This window comes from Coregonus lavaretus (assembly GCF_964263955.1).
Source record: "Coregonus lavaretus genome assembly, chromosome: 13".
Classification (NCBI taxonomy): domain Eukaryota; kingdom Metazoa; phylum Chordata; class Actinopteri; order Salmoniformes; family Salmonidae; genus Coregonus; species Coregonus lavaretus.
Window position 1 is genome coordinate 21,012,486 of NC_140000.1, and position 23,060 is coordinate 21,035,545.

At 43.8% G+C, this 23,060-nt stretch overlaps 1 protein-coding gene and 1 pseudogene across 2 annotated transcripts; both read right to left on the reverse strand.

Moving 5' to 3' along the window:
- Nucleotides 1-1,829: 1,829 nt before the first annotated feature.
- Nucleotides 1,830-13,696, reverse strand: LOC311139963 (CD83 antigen-like; annotated as a pseudogene). The gene is made up of 4 exons: nucleotides 13,628-13,696; nucleotides 2,351-2,585; nucleotides 2,093-2,199; nucleotides 1,830-1,983 (listed from the first exon to the last, which is right to left on the reverse strand). The product of its transcript is annotated as a CD83 antigen-like (transcript).
- Nucleotides 13,697-19,397: 5,701 nt separating this feature from the next.
- On the reverse strand, nucleotides 19,398-22,166 carry LOC311139435 (CD83 antigen-like; the record flags this gene model as incomplete). Its single annotated transcript, XM_084174311.1, has 5 exons — nucleotides 19,398-19,820; nucleotides 19,983-20,083; nucleotides 20,234-20,468; nucleotides 21,910-22,046; nucleotides 22,139-22,166. The coding sequence occupies 5 exons, from the start codon at nucleotides 22,164-22,166 to the stop codon at nucleotides 19,668-19,670; spliced, it is 654 nt and encodes a 217-aa protein (XP_084030437.1). The 3' UTR covers nucleotides 19,398-19,667.
- Between the last annotated feature and the right edge of the window lie 894 nt (nucleotides 22,167-23,060).

The window sequence follows — 23,060 nt, forward strand, 5'->3', positions numbered from 1 at the left end:
CCCAAAGCATGATGTTTCCACCCCCATGCTTCACAGTAGGTATGGTGTTCTTTGGATGCAACTCAGCATTCTTTGTCCTCCAAACACGACGAGTTGAGTTTTTACCAAAAAGTTCTATTTTGGTTTCATCTGACCATATGACATTCTCCCAATCCTCTTCTGGATCATCCAAATGCACTCTAGCAAACTTCAGACGGGCCTGGACATGTACTGGCTTAAGCAGGGGGACACGTCTGGCACTGCAGGATTTGAGACCCTGGCGGCGTAGTGTGTTACTGATGGTAGGCTTTGTTACTTTGGTCCCAGCTCTCTGCAGGTCATTCACTAGGTCCCCCCGTGTGGTTCTGGGATTTTTGCTCACCGTTCTTGTGATCATTTTGACCCCACGGGGTGAGATCTTGCGTGGAGCCCCAGATCGAGGGAGATTATCAGTGGTCATATATGTCTTCCATTTCCTAATAATTGCTCCCACAGTTGATTTCTTCAAACCAAGCTGCTTACCTATTGCAGATTCAGTCTTCCCAGCCTGGTGCAGGTCTACAATTTGGTTTCTGGTGTCCTTTGACAGCTCTTTGGTCTTGGCCATAGTGGAGTTTGGAGTGTGACTGTTTGAGGTTGTGGACAGGTGTCTTTTATACTGATAACAAGTTCAAACAGGTGCCATTAATACAGGTAACGAGTGGAGGACAGAGGAGCCTCTTAAAGAAGAAGTTACAGGTCTGTGAGAGCCAGAAATCTTGCTTGTTTGTAGGTGACCAAATATTTATTTTCCACCATAATTTGCAAATAAATTCATAAAAAATCCTACAATGTGATTTTCTGGAGAAAAAAAATCTCAATTTGTCTGTCATAGTTGACGTGTACCTATGATGAAAATTACAGGCCTCTCTCGTCTTTTTAAGTGGGAGAACTTGCACAATTGGTGGCTGACTAAATACTTTTTTCCCCCACTGTAGATGCATTCAACAAAGGCATTTTTTTCAAAGCCTGCACACCAAACCATTAATGTAATAGCAAGACTAAAAAAGTTATCTAACAAAAGTTTACAAATAACATGCAGACACTGCTTTAAACAGTTGAAACATGGTAGATTATGTGTGATTAACTTTTTCCAGCAAAGGAAACCTATACTGGATACACCCACCTTAAAAAAGGCATTGCTGTGGTATATACCCCTGGCTGGTAAGGGTGACGTTCATGCCAAAAAGCTTAACAAGAGCTTCTAATTGATGTATGCCTATCGGTAACGTTCAAATAAAAGATCTTGAAATGCCTTCGAGTAGACCAAAGCTGTATTTATTTTGAAATCTTCGTCCACACCCAGGGATCAATCACAACCAGGGGCTCACACCAGCCACAGCAAGATAATATTATATATTTTTGGCTATACTTTAATTACAATAGAATGCTATCACTGCATTCTTACAAAACACACCCTATTCTTTTTTTTGTCATACTTACCTCTCTTATTTTAGCCACCACTTACTAACTTAATAATTATATAATGGGTGGAGAGCCGTGGTTTATTTTATTTTACAGACTAAGCTCTCACTTTAACTTTCATTCTGTGTAAGTTTGTCATAATGGCCCTGATATTTTACATTTATCAGAAAGGGTGTAGGCTACTGTTTCTGTTTCATTTCTTTGAAAAGCCTACACATATTGGTTCTACAGACCCAGCCAGAGGGTTGTCTGCCTCCATCTGCTCTAGAGGTGAACTCTTCTCCTGGAAAGTAGACATGACTCTTAGGCTCCTTGCTCAGCTTCAAAAGTTCATTAGTCTTTCCTCATTCAAGTATACAATGAGCCCAAACTAGCAGAACAGGGTCTCACACACAGACATATTTTATGGAAGCCGGTCCTGACCAGTTTGGCCCCAGAGTGTAGATCAACATAAAATCTTTCTTCTCAAAAGGGTGCATCTAGAAGTTGTTCTTGTGGATTCTTCTTGCTCCTTTGTAATAACATATTCATAAGGGTTAACTATGGTAAAGATTGTTTGTTGTTGTTGTAAATAACATACAAAATGTCAAAGGAAAATGTAATACATTGAAACCATCACCATTGAATGAGAGAACAGTGGACAACTCACATAGCTGATGGTGAATATCAGCAATGCCGCCACAAGCCCCACAATGGAAAGAACTAGGATGGTTTTGCTTTCTTCTGATTGGTCTATGGACTTATTGTCAAGGCAACCTGCAAATGAAAAAATAATACACAAATCCTTGAGCAGTACTGGAAACTTTAAAAGAGTATATATCAGCACAGAGGAATTTAAAACACCCACATGCAGTATACAGTTTGCTTACATACCAAAACAAGCACACAATGAGAGTAGAACACTCACCTGTCACTCTGAGGACAATCTGCCCCTCCTGGTTCTGCTCTCCTACAGGTGCTGCCAGGAGACACTTGTACCTCCCATTATCAACAGCCGTTACATTGGGCAGGAAGATATCGAAATAATTATCAGCCAAAAGTTCCACTTCACGCTCCATACCGGCGTACCATTGGGTGGTGCTGTTATGTGATAGCCTCTTCATCAATAGACCGGACTCCTTATTATAGGGCTCCTCACCAAGCTGGGAGAAGAGGGTGTGAGGTTACTTTATGCCCCTAACAGCTGGTCTGGGACCAGTGCTGCAGTTTCAATAATGAAGATTACAATGAGGACTGAGGACATCTCAGATCGTAAATCACTAGTGTGAGCCACTTAGTGTCACGCTCTGGCTCCGGGACTGTGTAGTTTGAGCCAGGGTGTATTCATTTGGTTGTGTTGGGTATAGGGTGTGTTCATTTGGTTGTGTTTGGTTTTGGTTGTAGTGTCTTGTCTCGTCATGTGACTCCCAATCGGAGGTAACGAGTGTCAGCTGTCGGCTCGTTATCTCTGATTGGGAGCCATATTTAAACTGTCAGTGTTCACCTTAGGGTTGTGGGTTTTTGTTCCATGTTTCAGTCTGTGTACTGAGGACTTCACTATCCGTCATTGTTTATTGTTTTCTCGTTCGTGCACTTTAACTTTAATAAAGTCATGTTCGCTACAAACGCTGCGCTTTGGTCCACTCCTTCCGTAGACGGCCGTGACAGAAAAACCCACAAAAAAGGACCAAGCAGCGTGTCCAGGAGCAAGGAGACTGGACATGGGAGGAAGCGCCGGGTAAGGAGATCGAGAGGCTGGCGATGGCCCAGGTGGGCAAATCGTGGTCCTGGGAGGACATGCTCGGGGGCAAGGGACCTTGGGGGAGGATCAAGGCCCTGGCGAGAGAGGAGCAACGGCGTCAGCAGGGCCATCGTCGGAGGGACGAGAGGCAACCCCAAAAAGTTTTTGGGGGGGGGCACATGGCTTGGGCGGCTGGGCAGCAGGAGGCTGCCACAGGGAGACGTGGAGAGAAGGCTACCGGATTACGGGAGCCATTGGCGAGTAGAGGGAGGGAAGTAGTTGAGGCACGGCGTGAGAGACTGAGGTGTGTTACCAGTCCGGTCCGGCCCGTTCCTGATCCTCGGTTAAGGCCAGTGGTGTGTGTTCCCAGTACGGACCGGCCTGTTCCTACTCCACGCACCAAGCCCACGGGGTGCGTCGTCAGCCCAGCCCGGCCTGTTCCTGCTCTACGCACAAAGCCTACGGGGTGCGTCGCCAGCCCAGCCCGGCCTGTTCCTGCTCAACGCACAAAGCCTACGGTGTGCGTCGCCAGCCCAGCCCGGCCTGTTCCTGCTCAACGCACAAAGCCTACGGTGTGCGTCGCCAGCCCAGCCCGGCCTGTTCCTGCTCAACGCACAAAGCCTACGGTGTGCGTCGCCAGCCCAGCCCGGCCTGTTCCTGCTCCACGCACAAAGCCTACGGTGTGCGTCGACAGCCCTGTCCGGCCTGTTCCTGCTCCACGTACCAGACCTACGGTGTGCGTCGCCAGCCCAGCCCGGCCTGTTCCTGCTCCACGCACTAAACCTACGGTGTGCGTCGCCAGCCCAGCCCGGCCTGTTCCTGCCACCCGCACCAAGTCTACGGTGCGCGTCGCCAGCCCGACCCGGCCTGTTCCTGCCACTCGCACCAAACCTACGGTGCGCGTCGCCAGCCCGGTCCGGCCTGTTCCTGCCACCCGCACCAAGTGTACGGTGTGCGTCGCCAGCCCGACCCGGCCTGTTCCTGCCACTCGCACCAAACCTACGGTGCGCGTCGCCAGCCCGGTCCGGCCTGTTCCTGCTCAACGCACAAAGCCTACGGTGTGCGTCGCCAGCCCAGCCCGGCCTGTTCCTGCTCGACGCACAAAGCCTACGGTGTGCGTCGACAGCCCTGTCCGGCCTGTTCCTGCTCCACGTACCAGACCTACGGTGTGCGTCGCCAGCCCAGCCCGGCCTGTTCCTGCTCCACGCACTAAACCTACGGTGTGCGTCGCCAGCCCAGCCCGGCCTGTTCCTGCCACCCGCACCAAGTCTACGGTGCGCGTCGCCAGCCCGACCCGGCCTGTTCCTGACACTCGCACCAAACCTACGGTGCGCGTCGCCAGCCCGACCCGGCCTGTTCCTGCCACCCGCACCAAGTGTACGGTGTGCGTCGCCAGCCCGACCCGGCCTGTTCCTGCCACTCGCACCAAACCTACGGTGCGCGTCGCCAGCCCGGTCCGGCCTGTTCCTGCCATCCGCACCAAGTCTACGGTGCGCGTCGCCAGCCCGACCCGGCCTGTTCCTGCCACTCGCACCAAACCTACGGTGCGCGTCGCCAGCCCGGTCCGGCCTGTTCCTGCCACTCGCACCAAGCCAAGGGTGCGAGTCGTCAGCCTGGTCCAGCCCGTTCCTGCTACTCGCACCAAGCCAGGGGTACGAGTCGTCGGCCTAGTCCAGCCCGTTCCTGCTACTCGCACCAAGCCAAGGGTGCGAGTCGTCAGCCTGGTTCAGCTCGTCCCTGCTACTCGCACCAAGCCAAGGGTGCGAGCCGTCAGCCTGATCCAGCCCATTCCTGCTACTCGCACCAAGCCAGGGATGCGAGTCTTCAGCCTGGTGAGGCCTGTTCCGGCTCCACGCACCAGGCAAAGGGTGCGTATCGTCTGCCAGTTCCGGTCCATTCCTACCTCACGCGCCAAGCCAGGGGTGCGCGTCGGAGGTCCTGATCCAGCAAGCTGGGTCAGATCGGACCGGGGGCACTACGGGGGGAGTGAAGTGGGGTGGTGGTCAAGCCCGGAGCCGGAGCCGCCTCCGAGGAGCAACACCCACCCAGCCCTCCCCTATTTTGGGGTGTAGGCGCGGTCGGAGTCCGCGCCTTTAGGGGGGGGTACTGTCACGCTCTGGCTCCGGGACTGTGTAGTTTGAGCCAGGGTGTATTCATTTGGTTGTGTTGGGTATAGGGTGTGTTCATTTGGTTGTGTTTGGTTTTGGTTGTAGTGTCTTGTCTCGTCATGTGACTCCCAATCGGAGGTAACGAGTGTCAGCTGTCGGCTCGTTATCTCTGATTGGGAGCCATATTTAAACTGTCAGTGTTCACCTTAGGGTTGTGGGTTTTTGTTCCATGTTTCAGTCTGTGTACTGAGGACTTCACTATCCGTCATTGTTTATTGTTTTCTCGTTCGTGCACTTTAACTTTAATAAAGTCATGTTCGCTACAAACGCTGCGCTTTGGTCCACTCCTTCCGTAGACGGCCGTGACACTTAGGTACGGTGTGAGCAGCCAAAGATCTCCAGAAAAACAGCAAAAGGCAGATAGTCTAGTAGTCGAATCAAAGATATTCCATGGTTCAATTGCTCAAATTAATCCAGACAACATTTTGCTCATCAGCACAGCAGGAGACAAACCTGAGGTTAAATTGGCCAGGAACATAAAAGTTATGAGTTCTGCTGTCTTTAGATGGAGTAAAGAGTGGACGAAGATTGATATGATTAAGTGGCTAGACAAAGGCAGTCTACAATACTAGAAAAGTTCATTTCCTGAAGAAAATGTGGTGTGCTTGCTAGCTTGTTTTTAAAGTATTTATGGTTTTTAAATAGGTTATTGTAGTGGTACTGACTGCAGTAGTAATGGTAATGACTGATTATAGTTGAATAAGTAGGTAGCTGTAAAAATGTATTAATGGGTTAGCTGATTGATTGATTGATTGGATAGGATAGCCTGAACATGTGAAAGTTGGTTTGGTGTCTCTAGCTTGAACGGTTCAAGAGTTACTGTTGGTGAGTTATTTAGTGCTAATTTATGCAAACATATATAGTTGATTAACGTTTTTAAAAGTGTATAGTTAGGACAGCCTGAACATGGGAAAGTTGGTTTGGGGTGTCTAGCTTGAACAGTTCAAGAGATACTATTGTGAGTAATTTATGCTAATATATGCACATTTGTATAGTTATAGTTGACGTTTTTAATAATTGGAAGTTAGGATAGCCTGAACATGTGAAAGTTGGTTTGGTGTCTCTAGCTTGAACGGTTCAAGAGTTACTGTTGGTGAGTCATTTTATAGAAATATATGCAAATGTATATAGTTACAGTTTCTAAACGTTTTTAAGAATTTGAAGCTAGGATAGTCTGAACATGTGAAAGTTGGTTTGGTGTCTCTAGCTTGAACGGATCAAGAGTTACTGTTGGTGAGTTATTTTATGCAAATATATTTACATTTACAGTTGAAGTCGGAAGTTTACATACACCTTAGCCAAATACATTTAAACTCAGTTTTTCACAATTCCTGACATTTAATCCTAGTAAACATTCCCTGTCTTAGGTCAGTTAGGATCACCACTTTATTTTAAGAATGTGAAATGTCAGAATAATAGTAGAGAGAATGATTTATTTCAGCTTTTATTTCTTTCATCACATTCCCAGTGGGTCAGAAGTTTACATACACTCAATCAGTATTTGGTAGCATTGCCTTTAAATTGTTTAACTTGGGTCAAACGTTTCGGGTAGACTTCCACAAGCTTCCCACAATAAATTGGGTGAAATTTGGCCCAATCCTCCTGACAGAGCTGGTGTAACTGAGTCAGGATTATAGGCCTCCTTGCTCGCACACGCCTTTTCAGTTCTGCCCACACATTTTCTATAGGCTTGAGGTCAGAGCTTTGTGATGGCCACTCCAATACCTTGACTTTGTTGTCCTTAAACCATTTTGCCACAACTTTGGAAGTATGCTTGGGGTCATTGTCCATTTGGAAGACCCATTTGCGACCAAGCTTTAACTTCCTGACTGATGTCTTGAGATGTTGCTTCAATATATCAACATCATTTTCCTTCCTCATGATGCCATCTATTTTGTGAAGTGCACCAGTCCCTCCTGCAGCAAAGCACCCCCACAGCATGATGCTGCCACCCCCGCGCTTCACGGTTGGGATGGTGTTCTTCGGCTTGCAAGCTGCCGCCTTTTTCCTCCAAACATAACGATGGTTATTATGGCCAAACAGTTCTATTTTTGTTTCATCAGACCAGAGGACATTTCTCCAAAAAGTACGATCTTTGTCCCGGAGAAGATGGCTGCCGTTTTACAGCCCTCTAACCAATTGTACTATTATGTGTGTTTTTATGTGTTTTTCCACGTAATTTTTTATTTATTTTGTACATAATGTTTCTGCCATCGTCTCTTATAACCAAAAAGAGCTTCTGGATATCAGGACAGCGATTACTCACCTCGTATTGGACGAAGATTTTTTCTTCAACGAGGCGGCCGCAATGGATATCCTACAGACACCCGACAAGGCACAAATCCCCGTCATTCGCATGAGGAAGAGACAGAGATATCGTGGACGTAGGTCGGGGTGCCTTTTAAGGATCCGACGGCGAGCGAGTAAACTGCCGCTCCCATTTATCCTATTAGCCAATCTTCAATCATTTGAGAATAAATTGGATGACCTAAGATTACGGTTATCCTACCAACGGGACATTAAAAACTGTAATATCTTATGTTTCACCGAGTCGTGGCTGAACGATGACATGGACAACATACAGCTAGCGGGCTATACGCTACATCGGCAGGATAGAACGGCTGACTCCGGTAAGACAAGGGGTGGCGGTCTGTGTATATTTGTAAACAACAGCTGGTGCACAAAATCAAAGGAAGTCTCAAGGTTTTGCTCGCCTGAGGTAGAGTATCTTATGATAAGCTGTAGACCACACTATTTACCAAGAGAGTTTTCATCTATATTTTTCATAGCTGTCTATTTACCACCACAAACCAATGCTGGCATTAAAATTGCACTGAATGAGCTGTATAAGGCCATAAGTCAACAGGAAAACACTCATCCAGAGGCAGCGCGCCTAGTGGCTGGGGACTTTAATGCATGGAAACTTCAATCCATTCTACCTAATTTCTACCAGCATGTTAAATGTGCAACCAGAGGAAAAAAGACTCTAGACCACCTTTACTCCACACACAGAGACGCATACAAAGCTCTCCCTCGCCCTCCATTAGGCAAATCTGACCATAACTCTATCCTCCTGATTCCTGCTTATAAGCAAAAACTAAAGCAGGAAGCACCAGTGACTCGGTTAATAAAAAAGTGGTCGGATGACGCAGATGCTAAGCTACAGGACTGTTTTGCTAGCACAGACTGGAACATGTTCCGGGATTCTTCAGATAGCATTGAGGAGTACACCACATCAGTCACTGGCTTCATCAATAAGTGCATCGATGATGTCGTCCCCACAGTGTCCGTACGTACATACCCCAACCAGAAGCCATGGATTACAGGAAACATCCGCACTAAGCTAAAGGGTAGAGCTGCCGCTTTCAAGGAGCGGGACTCTAACCTGGACGCTTATAAGAAATCCCGCTATGCCCTCCGACGAACCATCAAACAGGCAAAGAGTCAATACAGGACTAAGATTGAATCGTACTACACCGGCTCTGACGCTCGTCGGATGTGGCAGGGCTTGAAAACAATTACAGACTACAAAGGGAAGCACAGCCGCGAGCTGCCCAGTGACACAAGACTTCCAGACGAGCTAAACCACTTCTATGCTCACTTCGAGGCAAGCAACACTGAAGCATGCATGAGAGCACCAGCTGTTCTGGATGACTATGTGATCACGCTCTCCGTAGCCGATGTGAGTAAGACTTTTAAGCAGGTCAACATTCACAAGGCCGCAGGGCCAGACGGATTACCAGGACGTGTACTCCGAGCATGTGCTGACCAACTGGCAAGTGTCTTCACTGACATTTTCAACATGTCCCTGACTGAGTCTGTAATACGAACATGTTTCAAGCAGTCCCCGTGCCCAAGGACTCTAAGATAACCTGCCTAAATGACTACCGACCCGTAGCACTGACGTCTGTAGCCATGAAGTGCTTTGAAAGGCTGGTCATGGCTCACATCAACACCATTATCCCAGAAACCCTAGACCCACTCCAATTTGCATAACGCCCCAACAGATCCACAGATGATGCAATCTCTATTGCACTCCACACTGCCCTTTCCCACCTGGATAAGAGGAACACCTACGTGAGAATGCTATTCATTGACTACAGCTCAGCATTCAACACCATAGTGCCCTCAAAGCTCATCACTAAGCTAAGGATCATGGGACTAAACACCTCCCTCTGCAACTGGATCCTGGACTTCCTGACGGGCCGCCCCCAGGTGGTAAGGGTAGGTAACAACACATCTGCCACACTGATCCTCAACACGGGGTACCCTCAGGGGTGCGTGCTCAGTCCCCTCCTGTACTCCCTGTTCACCCATGACTGCATGACAAGGCACGACTCCAACACCATCATTAAGTTTGCAGACGACACAACAGTGATAGGCCTGATCACCGACAACGATGAGACAGCCTATAGGGAGGAGGTCAGAGACCTGGCCGTGTGGTGCCAGGATAACAACCTCTCCCTCAACGTGACCAAGACAAAGGAGATGATTGTGGACTACAGGAAAAAAAAGAGGACTGAGCACGCCCCCATTCTCATCGACGGGGCTGTAGTGGAACAGGTTGAGAGCTTCAAGTTCCTTGGTGTCCACATCACCAACGAACTATCATTGTCCAAACACACCAAGACAGTCGTGAAGAGGGCACAACAAAGCCTATTCCCCCTCAGGAGACTGAAAAGATTTGGCATGGGTCCTCAGATCCTCAAAAAATTCTACAGCTGCACCATCGAGAGCATCCTGACTGGTTGCATCACCGCCTGGTATGGCAACTGCTTGGCCTCCAACTGCAAGGCACTACAGAGGGTAGTGCGTACGGCCCAGTACATCACTGGGGCCAAGCTTCCTGCCATCCAGGACCTCTATACCAGGCGGTGTTAGAGGAAGGCCCTCAAAATTGTCAAAGACTCCAGCCACCCTAGTCATAGACTGTTCTCTCTGCTACCGCACGGCAAGCGGTACCGGAGTGCCAAGTCTAGGTCCAAAAGACTTCTCAACAGCTTCTACCCCCAAGCCATAAGACTCCTGAACAGCTAATCATGGCTACCCGGACTATTTGCACTGCCTCCCCCCACCCCATATTTTTAAGCTGCTGCTACTCTGTTAATTATTTATGCATAGTCACTTTAACTCTACCCACATGTACATATTACTTCAACTACCTCAACTAGCTGGTGCCCCCGCACATTGACTCTGCACCGGTACCCCCCTGTATATATAGCCTCCCTACTGTTATTTTATTTTACTTCTGCTCTTTTTTTCTCAACACTTTTTTGTTGTTTTATTCTACTTTTTTATAAAAAATAAATGCACTGTTGGTTAAGGGCTGTAAGTAAGCATTTCACTGTAATGTCTGCACCTGTTGTATTCTGCACATGTGTCCAATAAGATTTGATGTACAGATGAACGTGGTACCTTCAGGCATTTGGAAATTGCTCCCAACGATGAACCAGACTTGTGGAAGTCTACCATTTTTTCTCTGAGGTCTTGGCTGATTTCTTTTGATTTTCCCATAATGTCAAGCAAAGAGGCACTGAGTTTGAAGGTAGGCCTTGAAATACATCCACAGGTACACCTCCAATTGACTCAAATTATGTCAATTAGCCTATCAGAAGCTTCAAAGCCATGACATCATTTTCTGGAATTTTCCAAGCTGTTTAAAGGCACAGTCAATTTAGTGTATGTAAACTTCTGACCCACTGGAATTGTGATACAGTGAATTATAAGTGAAATAATCTGTCTGTAAACAATTGTTGGAAAGATTACTTGTGTCATGCACAAAGTAGATGTCCTAACCGACTTGCCAAAACTATAGTTTGCTAACAAGAAACTTGTGGAGTGGTTGAAAAACGAGTTTTAATGACTCCAACCAGTGTATGTAAACTTCCGACTTCAACTGTACATAGTTATAGTTAATAAAGCTTTTAAAGAATTTGAAGTTGGGATAGCCTGAATTTTTTTAAGTTGTAGCTTAATTGGCCAATGAACAGGTCAATTTTTAAATGTTAATTTAGCAAATTTAAAATTGTTATAGTTTAAAAAGTATACATAGTATAAAAAAATAATTTGACAAGCAATCTAAAGGTGTCCACATGCTTCCCAGACGAAACAGTTCGGAAGAGTTTGTGCATATATTACGCCGATATTTTGTGACGTTTTTGTTCGTTTTGGACTTCAGTGAGGGGTTTTTCAGCTGTTCGGGCACACACATTTTTTGCTGGAGGCAAGCCGAAGTCGGTAGCTGAAGTCAACGCCCCTTCTTCGGTGATTGGTCAACAGTAGGGATTCTTCAATTTAAATTTTAGTCATTTAGCAGACGCTCTTATCCAGAGCGACTTCCAGTTAGTGAGTGCACACATTTTCATACTGGCCCCCCATGGGAAACGAACCCACAACCCTGGCGTTGCAAGCGCCATGCTCTACCAACTGAGCCTCAGGGGATTATATCAATAAAGTATTTGTTGTCATTCAATGAGAGACGATCGTTTTCATGCACATTTATTCATTGAGAAATACTGCACTAAACATCTTAGTTAGATGTAAAATTGCGCAACTAAGATCTCCTCGGCCAAAACTTCAAAATTAATGACAGATTTCTTGAGTTATCTTAGCTTAATTCTGACTATTATGAAGAAGTATATGCTGGCTATGGTGTATCAAAATGGACAAAGTACTATTGCCGCTTTCTTCTTGTTTTTCAAGCGGAAGGCTTTTAAGGGATGCGAGCACACTTGTTCGGTTTGCCTAGCCTTAAATTGGGCCAGTCTGAACATATCAACGTTGGTTTGGTGTTGATAGCTTAAAATGGTGTAGGAGGAGATTGGTCTAGAATATTTTATATTTTTACCATTCAAGTCTATGGGCCTTTTTTTGCAACTGAATTGCATTGGGAGCTCATTTAAATATTGTTATAGTTCAAAAAGTATCAATGCTATCAAAAATGTTTTCTAAAGCAATCCGTGGTGGGGCAGTCTGGACATTTAGAAGTTGATTTGGTGTTAATAGCTTAAATCATTTAAGCTCTAGAGCGGGCTAAAGAAATCAAAGAAGAAGAATATGAGTATGTAAGAAATCTAGAGTTATGTTTTGCCTTCAGCAAGCACATGTCATTATTCCAAAATTGCCCTTTTCACATAAGCAATAGTAGGTCTCTCAGCGCCGGTCCTGGCCATTCTGCCGCCCTAGGCTTGACAAAAAATTGCTGCCCACCATTTGTAAAACAGGCCTTTGCATTGGTTTTATGTGTCCTGATTTCTGTGACTAATCAATTTGGCTATTTAAGCTCTACAATATCAGATACCCAACTTTATCAGGAGGAGTTATACTGAGCCTATTTGCAATGTGTTTACACAGTGGGAAATGCAGAAGTATTTTCTTTTTCGCTAAGATCAGCTCGTGATGGATACAAACTTGAAACCACTGATCATGACAGTTTCTTAGTTACTTATTTGTTTAATTCTGCATCGTTGGTTAAGGGCTTGTAAGTAAGCATTTCAAGGTAAGGTGTTGTATTCAGCACATGTGATAAATATAATTTGCCTTGATTTGATTTGATTTAGCCCAGAGTGAAACTCCTGGACAGCAGTTGTGAGTAGCCTGATTGTCCATTCATATTGTCCATTTTACTTTGACCTGTCCTGTTTTTAGGATATGTTGTTTGTTAACATGTCAGCGCATTTTTTATTTGACTGGGCGCCATTTAGGTTAGGCTATTTGATCGGAGAAATCTGCATGATGTAAAAAGTGTCCATCTCCTTACATTGTCATACATTTTATCTCCAGCCTGTACGCTACAGAAAAGGCCACATACTCTTTCTACCATATGCAATATCTGCTACATGATTTAGGCCTATGTTAGATCATTTTTTTACCGGAACGTTGGTGGAGAGCTCCCTGGGGAGTCGCGCTGGGAATGGGCAAGATACATATTTAGTGTCCCTGCCTTTGACAAAGTGGGCACTGCTTATTAGCCTATCACAGGACGGCAGCCGGGGTATCAGCGCTCACCTAAATAGCCCATGTGCAACTGGTTGAGAGAAATTGTCTTTGTTTTGGTGCATAATTATGTGAGGTTGTATGTGTTGTTGGAGGTGCGTCTTGGTCAATTAAGCTCCGAAAATGTCGCCCTCGTCAATCCGCCTAATCCTGCCTAAAATGCACCAATTTGTAAATCGCTCTGGATAAGAGTGTCTGCTAAATGATGTAAATGTAATGTCAATGTCTCTGGTCCAGGGCGTTTGTCAGCGTTAGCAAGCCACACTAACTCCCTGGAAAAGAGTAACACAATGTAGTTTACCTTGTACCACCTCACTGACCGGTACTTGACCCCAGGTAAGAAGATCTCAGAACCGAGTCCTCGCCGCATATCGACTTTGTATCTTCAGCTTCCTTCATAAGCCTGCTGTGCACGCAAACTGGAAAAATTGAAGGTAAATGTCAAGTTGAACCTTGATAGACAGCCCTTACGAAAAAAGATTGCAGTCAGAGCGCAGTGCTGCAGTTATACTGCGTCCGAAATAAGAGTTTTTTTTACTGCAGTAATTTAGTTCACTGCAGTTCACTGCAGTTACTGCGTCCAAAATGCCACAGTCGACTGCACTTTTACTGCAGTTTCAAAACTGCAAAAATGTTTGTACGGGAAGACGTAAAGACTTGTTGGTCTAAAAGGAAATGTCAATTTACGTAGTGCAAAGGCATGGAGAAAGACCAGAGTACGCATTTTTTGTTCAGCACCAAAAAGTTATCTAGATTTCTCTGTCGTATTCAAGGCGTAGATATAGCCTGCTAAAATATTAAAGTCAAAGTAGACTAGACTATCTGTTGAGGAAGAGAGAGGTCCAACTCGGCGGAAAATCTGTCTCCCTCCAGCAGGTGGTGTTTTTTCGTTGTTTCGCCCACCAAGCAAGGAGTTTTTGTATAGAGGTCAACGAGTGTCGAATTTGGTCAACAAAACATGAATGGCTTATTTGTTTACTACGTGAGGTTTATTTGATCGAATAGAAGTTTCGTAATGCTTAAGTTGTTACGAGTGTACTAATTTAAGTAGGACACGTGACATCCCGAGAAAAAACACTTTATATCGGAGTCTCGAGATGGCTATGCATATTCATGCGATGAGGGTAGTAGCGTAGCATCTCTCTTCATTGAATACAGGCAGTGATGTCAACAACCCTCATCGAATATTTAAAAAAGTATTACAATAATTAGATGTATCCATCAATCCAAAGAAAGGATAGGCGGCCTATTTCCACGCCCCGCATTTATTTATTAACTCGTGCACTTCACAGATGGCATATCAGCATCAAATATGGAGCTCTTGCCTTTGATGACCCTCATATTTGGTAAGTAGGAAAGGCAACGCAAAACGTAATTGAAAGGAGACATAGTGTCGTAGTAAATATATAATGTTATAGCTTGGTCTGACTAAAATCTTGTGCATGACCCATCTTGTGTTGGGCCTTTGTATTTAATACAATGCACAAAAGACTTCTATCTTGTCAGCCTTATCAGCAGGTGGCTAAGAACAACACCCACGCCATAGGTCTCTCAGTTCTTCCAACTCACGAGTTCTTGCTCTGAGGACACACACACCCCCACACACACACACACACACACACACACACATACACACACACACACACACATACACACACACACACACACACACACACACACATACACACACATACACACACACACACACACACACACACACACACAAATCCTCTTCTCTTAGGCTGAACATCTGAAGACAGAGAACCCGACTCAGAGCCAATGCAACAGTGATACTAACCTGGAGGGGACCTCGCCCAACTCATCAGGACCAATCAGAAGATCAGAACTACTAGAATCAACCTACTTCATTTTATTGTATAAAATGTCAGCACACAATGTTTAGGGGCTCTCTCAGATATCTCCCTACGAGATTGACGAACGGGTCCGTGCACGCGATTCCAGATATCTTTACCTCTGAATAAACTGCCTTATATTATACAATTATCCACCTTGTCCAAAGTCTCTACTTGGTCTCAGTTCTCCAGTAAACTTGTTTTATCAACAATAGTTATTGGCTCTATGTAATATATTTCAGACTGTAACTGTAACATGGACCTAATTTTTATGAGAAGAAAAATGTATCGAGACCACTAGGCTGCTGTAGTCTCGCGCACCAGACAGAAAATCATGATATTGCGCAGTGCCTGTGCGGAACATCGACGAAGGTAGGTTGGCTGCGTGCGACCGCATATAAAACAATCCTATAGGTCTGTGTTTAGAAGAAAATGTTATAATTTACGTCTTAACCATATTTAAAAGGCGTCAGCCGAGCCCTTTTTCAGCTGCTTTGATGGGATTTTCCAGGTGAGGAATTCCCCTTGCTCTGGACCAGGCTCGGCTGCGCTCTGGAAGCACTGAACCAAGACCTAGAAGGGGCGTCGAGCCCTGTGAGTCGAGTCACTGGTATTCTTTTAAAGGGCCATCATTTACATATTATCTCGGTATAGTCAGTTTTCCCTCACAGCACAGGTATTTGAATAAAAAAGTCAAATCATTGCCTGATCTTTTTCCAAAGGGCAAGGGCATCTCAATCTTTTATTTTCTGAGGCCCCTTAAAACAGTTACAGGAAATATGGGGTCCCCTATGGGCCGTTCTGGCCCTGCTTACTTGTCAAAGGCTTACTTTGTAAAATTGTTTCAGAAAATCTGGGGTCCCCCTACATTAGAGATGTCATTTTAAAGAGTAAACTGGCTGCTTGATATTAATTGTTGACACTCACTATATCAAATTGAACATTGCTTTTGATATTTTAATGTGTGTCAAACTCTAGTTTTCTCCCTACTTTTTCAAGGAACCTTAAAAGCTCTTGAGTCCCTTTCCATTAGAGCCCTAGGTCCCCTGCTTGAGAACCACTGGCTTATTTTATTTTATTTTACTTATCCCTTATTTTACCAGGTAAGTTGACTGAGAACACATTCTCATTTAGAGCAACGACCTGGGGAATAGTTACAGGGGAGAGGAGGGGAGGGATGAATGAGTGTGACGAGTACTGAGGATACGAAGAGGCAACACACACACACACACGCCCAGGGCTATATAGGGGTGATGATGAGGTGCAGGTGCGCTGGAGGAGATTAGGGTGCGTTGGGTTTCCATTCCGGTGTTGCCGAGGTGGTGCGCTCAGACCAGTGGCTCAGTAGACCGGCGAATCAGAGCGCCGGAGGGGAGCAACGGGAGGAGATGTGACAATGAGCCAGTTGGAAGCTGGGGATGATTAGGTGGCCATGATGGTATGAGGGCCAGATTGGGAATTTAGCCAGGACACCGGGATTAACACCCCTACTCTTACGATAAGTGCCATGGGATCTTTAGTGAGCACAGAGAGTCAGGACACCTGTTTAACAATCGCATCTGAAAGACGGCACCCTACATAGGGCAATGTCCCCAATCACTGCCCTGGGGCATTGGCCCTCCAAAACCACTTCAGCAGCATTTGGTCTCCCATCCAGGGACCAACCCTGCTAGCTTCAGAGGCAAGCCAGCAGAGTGGTTTTAAGAATAATGTGATTGATTTAATCCATTCTGAATAGGTATTGACATTGACTACTGGCACACAGGTCGGACACCCATGCATACCCCACAAGACATGCCACCAGAGGTCTCTTCACAGTCCCCAAGTCCAGAACAGACTATGGGAGGCGCACAGTACTACATATAGCCATGACTACATGGAACTCTATTCCACATCAAGTAACTCATGCTAGCAGTAAAATTAGATTTAAAAAACAGATAAAAATACACCTTATGGAACAGCAGGGATTGTGAAGCAACACAAACATAGACACATGCATAACACACGATAACATACACACTATACACACATGTACACATGGATTTTGTGTTATAGATAAGTGGTAGTAGAGGCCTGAGGGCACACACTTAATATGTTGTGAAATCTGTTATGAATGTATTGTAATGTTTTTAAAATGTATAACTGCTTTAATTTTGCTGGACCCCAGGAAGAGTAGCGGCTGCCTTGGCAGCAGCTAATGGGGATCCATAATAAATACAAATACAAATTCAGGCTGTAACACAACAAAATGTGGAATAAATTAAGGAGTATGAATATTTCTGAAGGCACTATAGATGTTAGAGATGCAGAGCAGTAACAGAAAGCGCTCAAGGTTAATCAGTTCATCTTGGGCTTGGAAGTGATGAAATGAACTGGCAATTGCAGAGTTACTGGTCTGAAATCCTAATGATGTTGTGTTATGAGGAAGGTACTCACTTAACCTGTGGACGGACCAGTATCAAAATTAGGATAAAAATGTTTAAACTTATTTTTATAGTGTCCACTATCTACTCTGCAATTTATAATTGGTACGGAAATAAATGTATTGTTGAAGTTACAAGCTACACTTATCCCTATCAGACAATAAGCTTAGAGACAAGTGACTAACTGAATAGGTTGATATCACCTTGTACATTTCATGGAGACATACGAAACATCAGTTTTTCTCCTCTTATTTATATTAACTGACAGACCTAATTTGATACACACTAGTATTACATGAGCAGCGAATAAGCACATTTTCTTGTTGCTTTGCATTTGTACTCTTTAATTCTGTTAAGCTTATTATTATTGTGCAATAATGTGTTAAGTGCTATGATCACACAGTTGGCATGAAAAAAGGTCACTGTTAAAGTATATGACCCATATCCATGCACTCCTCATGTCAAACTGCCCTGTGATATGGTGATGCAATTAAAAACAAATATTTAGTTATTCTATAGTATTTCATTTTTTTAAGCTACATGGAATTTCATGTTTGTAAAGGATTTTCATTTTCAATGTTGTTTAGATCACATGTAACCCACCTGGCTTCCATTTTATGCTTTGTGATGTTATTACCTTGTAATGTGTTTGGGGTAATGTGATTGTCGATGACAATGACAGAGACTTCAGAGAAATGTTGTCACTTAAAAGATTAGTAAAGGGGCATTTATGTATAACAATTCAAACAGCTATCCAAAATATAATATTTCAGCTAACACTTTATGTTAGCCCTTGAGGAAAATTGTGATCAACCATTTTAAAATGTGCACATTACAACATTGACAGGTAACGGAAATGACTAATGGCAAGGTACAGTATATAACTAGTATAAAATATAACAGAATGTGTCGTGTGAAATAGGTAGAGATTTGTTGCCAGCCATTTAGCACTTCAAACAGCATACAATGCAGAAAAACAGTTATCTAGTTTGTAAGCCTCTGTAAAATGGTAGGCTAAATACGTTTTCATAACGTGTAATATACTGAGTAACAATGAACTGTTCTCAGAGAAACATTATTACTGTGGTGACTAAAAAAGTGAGGACTCCTCTTAAGAAAAAGTTAAAGAACATTTATCTAAGAACACATAGCACTTGTACTTCAGATACAGTACGTTACAACATTATTTACATGTCTTCTTTATTTTCAATGTATCCACAGAATTGCTGATCATATTTTAAAAACCTGATAGAGATTTATACAAAGTTTATTTTCTGTCAATTACTTTTCGCTAATATTCACCAAAGCCCTTTTTTTTGGGGGGGGGGGGGGGGTCTGCATACTGTTTTGGCCTCACAAAATAACAAAAAGTTATAAATTATGTCTGAACAGAGTTCATTGGGAGGTTTGCTTGTCTCGGGTCCCATCAAACCCTTCCAACATGGGTGAGCCCCATGAAACAGTGCTGAGATCAATTCCAGTTCTATACCAGTCAGTACAGGAATTGAATTAGGCATGAAATTCAATGCTGTACACATTGGTCATTTTCCAGTTCAAACTCAATGTCAATTCCTGGGTTGACTGAAATGTAAATGGAATTAACCCCAACATTGCCATGGAGCGACCCTCCAGAATGACCCCTCATCGTGGACCATTCCTGCACCCCTTCCTGAAGCTCCTTGTTGAGGTTAGATCTTGGGGCTTAGATCGTGGGGTCCCTTCACCAGGCCCTTTTCCTTGAGCATCTCAGGTGTCTGAATGCTGCAGACAGGCAGTCGTTGCTGCAGAACTGCTGCCCTAGCCTGGTTGTACTGCTGTTTGGCTGTCTGAGTGAAAGGGTGTAGGCTTCTGTTTGTTTCATTTCTTTGAAAAGCCTACACATCTTAGTTCTACAGGACCAGCCAGAGGGTTGTCTGCCTCCATCTGCTCTAGAGGTGAACTCTTCTCCTGGAAAGTAGACATGACTCTTAGGCTCCTTGCTCAGCTTTAAAAGTGCCCTAGTCTTTCTCTGTGTTTCCTCTTCACATTCAAGTATCCAATGAGCCCAAACTAGCAGAACAGGCTCTCACACACAGACATGTTTTATGGAAGCCTGTCCTGACCAGTTTGGCCCCAGAGTGTAGATCAACATTAAATCCTTCTTCTCAAGGGGTGCATCTAGAAGCGGTTCTTGTGGATACTTCTTGCTCCTTTGCAATAACATATTCCGTAGGATGACCTATGGTAAAGATTAACATTATTGAGTAAATAACTGAAACATTTCAAAGAAAATGAAATACATGCAATACATGGAAACCATTACCATAAAATGTTAGTTTCTTTTATCTGTTTTAATACAAAAAAATAAGTCAGAGGAACAGCTGGCAGTGTTGTAACTCACATAGCTGATGGTGAATATCAGCAATGCTGCCACAAGCCCCACAATGGAAAGAACTAGGATGGTGTCCCTTTCTTCTGATTGGTCTGTGGACTCAAGGCAACCTGCAAAAATGTTTTCCACAAATCCTTGAGCATCACTGGAAACGTTTTAAAAGATGAACTCTCTCTGGGTCCAATTTAAAACACTCACATACAGTATCCAGTAGGTCTATGTACCAAAACAAGCTCATAATGAGAGTAGAACACACTCACCTGTCACTCTGAGGACAATCTGCCCCTCCTGGTTCTGTTCTCCTACAGGTGCTGCCAGGAGACACTTATACCTCCCGCTATCAACAGCCGTTACATTGGGCAGGAAGATATCGAAAGAATCATCAGCCAAAAGTTCCACTTCACGCTCCAGACCGGCGTACCATTGGGTGGTGCTGTTATGTGATAGCCTCTTCATCAATAGACCAGACTCCTTATTAGAGGGCTCCTCACCGAGCTGGGAGAAGAGGGTGTGAGGTTACTCCTCTAACAGCTGGTCTTAACCTTAAGAGGGTGTGAGGTTATGCCTCTAACAGCTGGTCTTAACCTGGTCTCAGAGCATTTCGTATGATTCTGTATGTAAATCTGAGATGTAGCAGTAAGTATGATATGTTACATTTCGTATGGTATGTATTAATTTGTTGATGTCCATCACCTATTTCGTATGATATGTTACAAATTACAATTCCTATTATATGTTACGAATTTACTAAACGTTCAAAATATTACAAATTTGCTAAACATATATGTTCCGAATTCTAGCTAATGTTAGCTAGGCTAGGAGTTAGCTAAAAGGGTTAAGGTTAGGGGAAGGGTTAGCTAACATGCTAAGTAGTTTAAAAGTAGCTAATTAACTAAAATGCTAATGTCCCTGATGAGATTCATACTCGCAACCTTTGGTTTGCTAAATATTTGCGTTATATGCCCGCCTATCCTCCCTGACCAATCACCGTCCTTTAGTTTTTGCCTTAAGTAACCATCTGTCTTATGTAACCATACCACACTAAATAAATAATAAATAAATAAATAATTGGTCATTTAGCAGACGCTCTTATCCAGAGCGACTTACAGGAGCAAATAGGGTTAAGTGCCTTGCTCAAGGGCACATCGACAGATTTTTCACCTAGTCGGCTCGGGGATTAGTATCTCGGATTTACGTACAGAATAATACAAAATGCTCTGAGACCAGGTTGCTGGTCTGGGACCAGTGCTGTATATTTTATGCAGAGGGATCCTGAGGAGAGGTTTGAGAACCACTGATTTAGACAAGTTCTCAATTGATACATGGCCAGACATGAGTCTGTCACAAGACACCTTCACTAGTCATATTTAACACCTAACAGCATAACAACAGATTAGATGAACTGGAATGACACTTTCACTCAAGGTTGCACAAAAAGCGATCTGAGCAAAACACCCCAAAATATTTGAATGAGCTGCCGCCCCTACTTTTAAATTTTCACCAGAGAGGAAGAGGTGAAGCGAGAGGTTTCAGTCGCCAAAATCTGTCAAAAATAAGCCTAATGTGTTTCTATGGTCTTATTTTGGACCTTTGGGATAACGACTCTTATTGTTAGGGCGGAGACATGAGCATCTCGTCATTATATACAGATCTCTGTTATCACTAAAAGTTCACTTTTTGTGAACTGCAAAGAACCATTGAAGGGCTCAAAGGGTTATTTTAGTCATTATGGTTCCACACAGAACCATCACCCAGTCCAAAGAACCCTTGAGGAACCCTCTTTTGTTAGTGTGTGACTGTGTGGTCTTTCGAGTAATTGGGCTGTGTCAGATTAGGTTACATCTGACGTGTGTCGGTAGGAAATGTCATAAAAAAATGCATATATTGCATGCTTCAAAACACACAGTTTGTGCTATCACAATAATAGAAAGCTTACCTTGTACCACCTCACTGCCCGGTAATGGACCCCAGGCTTACATATTGCTTTACATTTCAGAATTGAGTCCTCTCCACAAACTGACTTCACCTCTTGTGTAGGCCTATCCTGTGTGAGCACACCTTGCAAGGAGGCAGCTATAGACAAACACAAGGTAAATCATAATTTCAGGTGAGCCTGCCAATTAGACTGATATCAAATTCATTGTTAAATAGAAATGACAACATACCTAGAATGCAGACGAGTTGAAAAAACATATTCGTAGAACTACAGCAATGAAGATGATGATCCAGAACAGAAGTTAATCAATTTTATATAATAGGCTAAAATGGAAGTGAAACTATGTGTATTCCCGTAGAGACCCGTCTGCAAATGACTACAAACATGGCATGTACTTCGTCACAGTGGGTGTACACGGGCACTTCAGCTTCAGTAAGAAATTAAAACAGTCCTGTATGAGGTGTGAATGTGATCCAATAGAATTACATATTCTGGGTGTGATCTCAGGTGCGCGTGCACTCGGATTTGCATTTGTTGAGCATATCATGGCGATACAGGGCATTCTACTATTCTGGATGTGTTTGGGTAGGCTGTTTTTCATACATATGTTTTCATACATAGCGTTAAAATTAAGCAAAATGGAACTTACCGTTGTCACTGGATGTTATTTCTTAATGTTAACTCAATACTTTATTTCGCAGTTTATTAGTAGCTGGGCCAAAGATGGTGGATAAATGAAGATAATTAATTCAGGCCGTTTACCATTGAAAAATAAAATGTCAGTTCCTTTCTGCTTAACGGGGTGGCTATCCCATAGATGAGTTGAGTGCACACTAAAAACAAATGGTTATATATTGCAAAATAAGGGTTATTTGGCTTGTTATGATAGCGGATTCTTTTTTGGTGCTATATAGAACCCTTTTTGGAAGGTCCTATAAAGAACCATTAAAAAACTCAAATAGGGGGTTCTTATATTTAATAATACATAATTTATTAAACTTTTATAGTGATTTTCATTACAGATAAAATGTCAAAGCGCTTGTTAAACAAAATAAACAAAAAGTAATTTTAAAATAAATGTAGGCTATAACAGTAGCTAGATCAAGTCTTGAGTGCTTCTTGACACTTCCAGTAGATGGGCAGCCGCGGTC